Genomic DNA, 8,156 nt, shown 5'->3' with positions numbered 1-8,156 from the left:
TATTTCATTTCATTGGTTTACTTGCAAGATTTACTGGGGAAAAAGATACAAGAAATTTACACCAAAATACAAGTTTTTATGTCATACTTTATTAAAATTAACCAATATTGTACTAATTAGGTTACTTTATGTTGTTTTTTTAATTGATTGTCTTTATCACAATTGCTAATTTTGTCTCCTAATGTTGTAACACTTTGATATCAGTGTGAGTTGAACATTTTTTTGGACGATATTGCAAGTTCAACGCAAATAAAGTAGAAACTAAAAGGCCATATAACCTATTATACAATGTTTAAGAAAATGAAAATGAAAAAAATAATCTAAAAATCTATCTGTCCCTTGATTTGAATCTTCTTTAAAATTATAAATAAAACATTTTTTTGAATGGGCTGTCCCCTGGCAAGTGCTACTCATTCCCACCAAGTCTCATGCAAATCAGGCCAGTAGTTTTTCTGTAATCATGCTGACAAACTGACAAACAAACCAAACTGAAAACAACCTTCTTTGCGATTGGTAATACTTGGGGGGGAGGGTTAAACATTAAGTTCTGCCCTCCTCCCAGCCCCAATCATTTCCACACGGCCCCTCCTTTCACAAAGCAGGATGTGATTGGTTATCCTGTTTGTTGGCTCGCCCACATAATTATCTGTCAAAATTTGCATTAATTCTGTCAGATCCAAACAATTGCCACACATTCCTGCACTCATACCGGAGAATCTGTGCTCCACCTTGCTTAAGAGATGAATTATCTCACGTTAAGTTCAACCGAACAGAAGAGGTGCAATTACAGGCTGACTCACTGTACTGTACCTGAAAGGTGAACAGATAAGTCAGTAATATCCTTTATAACGACATTCCCTGACAGGGTGGGTCTGCAGGCCGTACAGGCACGCAGGGCGAGGCTGATCCACATTCCCGTGTCAGCGCTCAGACCAAAGATGCAGCTACAGAGTTGTCAAACTGATGGTGTGGCCTTTATTAAGATCCAACCGTGGGCAGGAACAACACAGTCAATACATACAGCAGATCACCAGCCGCCTCAGATGTGGATGTGACAAAAAAAAAAACAAGGGCTGAAATAAAGTTGTTGAGCAGCAGGATTATGCTTCAACGATATCTCCAAGTACTCTGAGGTGTGTTGTGCATTTGACCTGTGATGAAACTGTGTGTAGAAAGTAATCCTGTGATACAGGAACAGTGTGCTCAGCTGTGGCTGCAGGTTTGTCTCCTTCTAGTGGGACGACTGAGACTGCAGCTGCACCGTCCTGTCTCAACCAAGGTTATAATAGTTTTGGATTTTTCATTAGTTTTAGTTTTAATTTCGTGGTGAATTTTTGTTTTCAAATTCAGTTAGTTTTTAGAGTGAGTTTTCTAGTTTTAGTTTAGTTTTTATTTTTTGAAAATGCTTAGTTTTAGTTTAGTTTTTATCAGTTTTAGTGTTAGTTTTAGTTTTTTTTGTAATGGGCTATATGTTGGGTGCGACATTCAAAGTGGTCATAATAAATTTTGCCTTTATTTCCTTTGGTTTATCATCTCAGCCCCAATAAGGTTATTAACTCTTACAGTTTTGAATTTTGGTTGGAGTGTAGACATCCCAGTCTCAGTAAACATATTCACCATGTGTTGCATGTTCAAATAGAAACACTGAATTATGAATGAAAAAAAGTTGACAAAAACGAAAACTAAGGACATTTTCACTATAATTTTAGTTAGTTTTAGTTAGTTTTGTAACCACGCAATACAGTTTCAGTTAGTTATCGTTTTTTTAAAAACTCTAGTTTTTATTTTTAATTCAGTTAACGAAAATGTTTTTTCAATTCTAGTTTTCGTTAACTATAATAACCTTGGTCTCAACTTCTCCTGCAGAGTCAGGATTCAGTTTAATTCCACTCTGTTCTGGAAATTACTTAAAACTCAAATGCTGCAAATGTTTTGTCATCTCATGAATGATATGTGACAAAAGAAAGCATATTACAATATCTATTTACATTTTTAAAAATTGATTTAAAAGTGAATTAACTTTGACTTCAGCCTCTGTTTTTTTTAAAGTGAATTCATCAATGCTTCAACAGTCGCTGCCTGAATTACAGTTTAGGCGACAACATGGAAAAATGATGATGTCAAAAAACTTAAACATAACCCCAAAAGCAAATCAGATAAATATTTCATTATGTAACATATTTATCATGCAGGCAGCACCAGTCACATCTGTAGCTTGTCTGAGTGAGTCCATTTTGTTCTGTCTCACTTAAAGTTTTTACAGTTTCAATATAAAGAACCATCCTCCTAAAATAACAATCGAACAAGTATAACAATCGCCTTTATGCAAATATATATTTAGAACTGCTGAATGTTTTATGCAAATATACAAATGTTGATTGCAGCCAACGGCTCTGGGTCCTCTGTTCTGGCTTTCCTCGCTGAGCGGGAGGGCTGCTGCGCCTGGCGATGATGTCACAGGGGTCAAAGGTCAAGGTCTCAGAGCTCGGTCATCAGGAGGGCTCGTAGTATCTTCTCTCTGTCCAACCTCATTTCCTCTCCGCTACAAACACAGAAATATGCAAAGATACAGTTAAAAATGATTAGACCACCATTGTTTTCTTCAGTTTATTGTTAATTTTAATGCCTGGTACAACTAAAGTTACATTTGTTTGGAGAAATATAATGGTAACAACAAAAATAGCTCATAAGAGATTCATTTAAGAGATGATATCTAGCCATTTTCCATGGTTTTCTTGATAGTGATTTTGGTTATTATCAAGAAAACCATGGAAAATGTGAAAACTCTTATGTTGTTGTTATTATTATATTTCTCCAAACAAATGTACCTTTAGTTGTACAAGGCATTAAAATAAACAAGAAATTGAAGAAAACAATGGTCTTATATTTTTTTCTCATGACTGTACATGTCACAAGAAAGTTTCACAATTTAGGTTTGGACAATTTTGCCTATTTTGCAAAAAAAAACTAAAGTTACATTTGTTTGGAGAAATATAATGGTAACAACAAAAATAGCTCATAAGAGATTCATTTAAGAGATGATATCTAGCCATTTTCCATGGTTTTCTTGATAGTGATTTTGGTTATTATCAAGAAAACCGTGGTAAATGTGAGAACTCTTATGAGCTATTTTTGTTGTTATTATTATATTTCTCCAAACAAATGTAACTTTAGTTGTACAAGGCATTAAAATAAACAAGAAATTGAAGAAAACAATGGTCTTATATTTTTTCTCATGACTGTACATGTCATAAGAAAGTTTCAAGATTTAGGTTTGGACAATTGTGCCTGTTTTGCAAAAAAACCAAAAACAAACATTTGAAAGGTCTTAATGTCTTATAACATGAGGATACTGAGCTGACATGGGGAATGTAGATATGGTCCTTTGATATGCAAACTGTCATGAGTCTTCAAAACTACCTTACATTAATCTCAAAATACATTTAGCAGGAAACACACTGACCAACAGTGCTACAGTTTCATGTTTTCGCCTCAGACCTTATTCACTGGCACTCTCTGGGATCTGACGACAAATCTCTCTTGTAATTCCCACAATCCAGACTAAAATTAAAAGGCTCCAGAGCTCTTGCAGTTGCTGGTCCACAACTGTGCAACCATTTGCTGTTGGATATCAGATTTGCTCCCTCCATCTCTCTGTGTTTTAAATCTCGGCTACATTTAGACAAATTTTTATTCTCTGGCCTTTTTGCTCCACTAATCCTTCAATCTGTTTACAGGTCTGTCATTCTGTATTTCAGCATTGCTGTTTATTGTTGTCGCCAGTATGTTGTCTGTGTTTTCCTTTAATTATTAGTATTTTTTACATATTCTTTTTAATACAGCACTTTGGTCAGCTTAAGCTGTGTTTAAATGTGCTCTAGAAATTAAACTTTCTTACAGTACTTACTAACTTGTTGCTCCTATGATTGTACCAAAACAGTTATGCCAAATATTTTTTTGGCATTTGCTTTTGTTTTTCAGTGACAGTAGCAGGCAGACAGGAGACAAAGAGAGAGATAATTAATTGGCTATCCTTTAGATGTATTTTTTAAACTAAAAATTCTAAGTATTTGCATGTTCCAGCTTCTCAAATGTTAAGATTTGATCCTTTGTCAGACAAAAAAAAGTCTTTTGAAGTTCGCCTGCGGGGGATTATACCATAATTATTCATTTCCCTAATTTTATCATCAAAATATGAATATATTGAGAAACTAATCAGCATATCACGGTTTATTCAAAACAACTATTAGTTGCAACCCTAGTTACAGTGGTGGGAAAAGTATTCAGATCTCTTACTAAAGTAAAAGTACTAATACCACACTGTGAAATGACTCTACTACAAGTAAAAGTCCTGCATTCAAAACTTACTGAAGTAAAAGTACAAGAGTATCAGCATCAAAATGTACTTAAAGTATCAAAAGTAAAAGTACTAAATGTAGTGGAGGAAAAAGTTCAATATTTGCCCCAAATGTAGTGAAGTAGAAGTATAAAGTTACATAAAATGGAAATACTCAAGTAAAGTACAAGTACCTCAAAATTGTACTTAAGTACAGTACTTGAGTAAATGTACTTAGTTTCATTACACCACTGCCTAGTTATATGGTATGTATTTTACCAGCTTAGACTGGGCTTAAAAAATAGATATTCAGAGTAAAATAAATCTGCAATCTAATAACATTGAAAATTATTAACTCATCCTTTAATATTTTCTTTCTCCTGTGGATTTCAGAAGCTTTAACCCCTGTTGATCTGTGCAGATGTGCAACAAATCGTTGCAACTTGGATCAAATCAAAGAGAGAGTTGTACTAACTCATGACAGCAGGACATCAAAAAGATTTCTACCTGAATTCTTTATGTAAACATTAATATTTGTAATAATGCATGAGGTTAGAGGGGTCCTTGTGCAATTCAAAGTATTAAGTTATCTGAACATCTTATTCATATCCAAGAAAAATACACTACCGGTCAAAAGTTTTAGAACACCCCAATTTTTCCAGTTTTTTATTGAAATTCAAGCAGTTCAAGTCAAATGAACAGCTTGAAAGGGTACGAAGGTAAGTGGTGAACTGCCAGAGGTAAATAAAAAAAGGTAAGCTGAACCAAAACTGAAAAATAATGTACATTTCAGAATTATACAAGTAGGCCTTTTTCAGGGAACAAGAAATGGGTTAACAACTTAACTCTATGGAGTCTTGGGCTATTTTGTCCATTTTTGAATTCTTTTCATGTCTTTGTAAGTCATTTTGTGTCTTTTTTTGGTCATTTTGTGTCTTTTTTAGTCATTTTGTGTCTTTTTTTGGTCATTTTGTGTCTTTTTTAATCCTTTAGTCCAACATAAAATGTGATTTTGAATCTTTTTTTTTACTTTCAAAACACTATCATGCTCAATAAAGAATTTTAAATGTTGCAAATGTGCATTCATTTCAGAGTACACTGAGACGTTAAACTGCATAATTTTCAATTAAATTCTGGAAAAGTTGGTGTGTTCTAAAACTTTTGACCAGTAGTGTAGGTCTAATCGGCATCGAATCAGATATAAAAAAATCAAATTGGAAAATTGTGAATCGGAATCAAACTGAGCCAAGAATCAGAGTATATACCCAGCTCCATTCTACCAGGAAGTCCCAGAGAGGCTCACTGTAGATCACTGCAGGAAGGTTTTTAGCGACTATAAACGGGTCCCAGTAAACGTGGAGGTCTGAGGTGTCGTTACCTGTCGTTATGGGCAGCGAGGTAAGGGGCCAGGCGAGGAATGGAGCTATGGTAGTAGGAGGGGGAGAGATGGGGAGAAGGCGAAGGAGAGGGACAGCATGGAGTACTCAGCTCCAGTGCTGGCATACTATCCACCTGGAATACACATTAATGTACACACACATACAGGTGCATCTTAATAAATTAGAGTATCATAGAAAAGTTTATTTATGTCCGTGATTCAATTCAAAAAGTAAAAATATCACATTATATAGATCCATTACATGCAAAATGAAACATTTAATGTCTTAATTTATTTAATTTCTTCTAATCAGAATCAATATGGCTTACATTTAATGAAGACCTAAAATTCAGTGTCTCAAAAATGTTTAATATTACATTAGACGAATTTTAAAAAGTATGTTAAATATGGAAATGTTGGCCTCTGAAAAGTATGTCATCTATATGACTCAATACTTGGTCGGGGCTCAGTGGCGGTTCTACACAGGGGCCTCCAGGAGCCACTGCCCCTGTGAAGAAGCCCTTGGCCCCTGCTGTGGCCCCTGTGTCAAATTAATATTTAAATGATCAATTAATAACGATGAGCGATGGAACAATTCTTACCTATTATTTGTTCAAACAATATCTCATTGTGCACAAAAGGAACCCAGAATGTGTCCATTGTATAATAGTTAAATTGTGCAATAAAAGTTTGTGTATATATAAAAAAAGATAATTCTCACTGTACTGCACTTTCAAAATAAAAAAAAGTAATTGTGCACAAAAAAATGAGAAATGTCATTGTCGTACAAAAATAATTATTGTTGGTAAGTCTCATTGTTTCAATCAGTGTATTTGTATCTTCCAAATATACTTCAATGAGATTTTTAAATGAGCTAAAATAAAGGTTTTGAATGCTTAAATATAATCTTTGCCGTTTTTTAATGTGCCTCTCTGATTAAACACTGGCCCCTCCTTGGCCCCCACAGTAAAACTGGTCTAGAACCGCCACTGTCGGGGCTATTTGACTTGAACTACTGGAAATGGACTTTTCCATGATATTCTAACGTATTGAGATGTACCTGTATATAAATTACTTTGCTTACTTATAATTAATGCTGAGAGGCTGAATAACCCCTCAATAGGTGGAGTGTAGTGCATTCAACAACCATGCATTCTTGATGGATTTTTAGGGTGTGTGTGTGTCACCTGTGGATATATGGACGGCTGTATCTGTTTGTCCAGTGAGCTGGTCGAGCCTGTCTTTCCTGTGCTCTGGGAGATGGCTGCAAGTGCTTCTGGGAGATTATCTTCGTCTTCATGGTTACTGTATGAGCAGCAAATAGGGAGACAGAATGACTTACATGACCCATTTTTAGAGAGCTAAGATCGCATTGCTTGTGCTTCAAGTGCTCTGTGGAGTATTCATTTCCAGAGTGTGATGTTCCTCTTGTGTCAAGTGCTGGCTGGGAGACACTTATCAAAGACGATGTGTACTCACAAGCTGAACTGTCGGACCAGTCGTTTTCTGCGGTTGGTGCTTGTGTTGCCTTTGGGCTGCAGAGTCTCCATTGTTGGGTTGCGGTCTTGCCGATGCGGCGTCTTGTCTGCAGCCAGACTGGATGCTGCTGAGTCTTGGGACGAGCTCTGATACCTGAGGACCAGAGTCATCATCACCACATGGAGAGTTAGTCTTAAATACACTTGTGCAGAAACAGGTGTAAGCATGTAAAGAGAGGATGAGCCACTGGCCTGTCATTCAGGGTCTCATTTAAGTTCTTCCCTCTGGGTGTTGTGGGGGCTTCCTTCTTCATCATGGAGGAGAAGAAAATACTTTCTGTTAGCTACACTGCACAGTACACACAGCTTAGACCAGGGGTGTCAAACTCAAATACACAATGGGCCAAAGTTTAAAACTTGAATAAAATTGCGGGCCAACATTGAACAAATAAACCTTTTAATATATACCAAACATGTTTTGCTTTAACATTAAATATGGAACCAGCAACGCTTATAAACATACAATATATAACTAAATAGTGCAGACATGCAAAATCAAATTTCAAATAAAAAACACATCAATGTCATTCATTTATTAAATAAAAATGAAATAAAAATCGTATGCCTCTTTTCTATTTGCATCCTTCTGATTTAAATATCAAAATAAACTTTTTCAACAGGTTAATAAATTCTGCCTTTCTTTTCTCCATTTTTGGGAAGGGGTAGCTGGGAGACAGCTCTAGCTTGAGGTTGCTATGACGACTGTCACAGAGGAGCGTTTCTGGGTCCTGTCCTGATTGAGGCGCCAAAACAACAGCAGGGCATTGTGGGATTTGTAGTATTAGCGGTAAATGCGCCGTATAATACCGGCGGGTCAGCTTTTATAGTACAATAATAAGATAATAACTTGGTCTAGACCAAGTTTACTGTGGGGGCCAAGGAGGGGCCAGTGTTTAATCAGAGG

General features: G+C 35.9%; 1 protein-coding gene across 2 annotated transcripts in view; it reads right to left on the bottom strand.

Annotated features, from left to right (window-relative positions):
* Nucleotides 1–432: 432 nt before the first annotated feature.
* The window catches only part of epb41l4b (erythrocyte membrane protein band 4.1 like 4B), a 37,239-nt gene continuing 29,515 nt past the window's right edge, over nucleotides 433–8,156 (bottom strand). For both annotated transcript variants that reach the window (XM_059338424.1, XM_059338425.1), the window contains exons 19-23: nucleotides 7,445–7,500; nucleotides 7,194–7,346; nucleotides 6,902–7,019; nucleotides 5,715–5,848; nucleotides 433–2,542 (exon numbers count right to left, since the gene is read on the bottom strand). In XM_059338424.1, the coding sequence (XP_059194407.1) occupies nucleotides 2,479–2,542; nucleotides 5,715–5,848; nucleotides 6,902–7,019; nucleotides 7,194–7,346; nucleotides 7,445–7,500 (525 nt within the window). In that variant the 3' untranslated portion in view covers nucleotides 433–2,478. The remainder of the gene's footprint in view (nucleotides 2,543–5,714; nucleotides 5,849–6,901; nucleotides 7,020–7,193; nucleotides 7,347–7,444; nucleotides 7,501–8,156) is intronic.

Source organism: Centropristis striata, chromosome 8, assembly GCF_030273125.1.
Source record: "Centropristis striata isolate RG_2023a ecotype Rhode Island chromosome 8, C.striata_1.0, whole genome shotgun sequence".
Taxonomy (NCBI): Eukaryota; Metazoa; Chordata; class Actinopteri; order Perciformes; family Serranidae; genus Centropristis; species Centropristis striata.
Note: the sequence above shows the minus strand (reverse complement) of the source record. Positions and strands in the feature narration are given on the sequence as shown.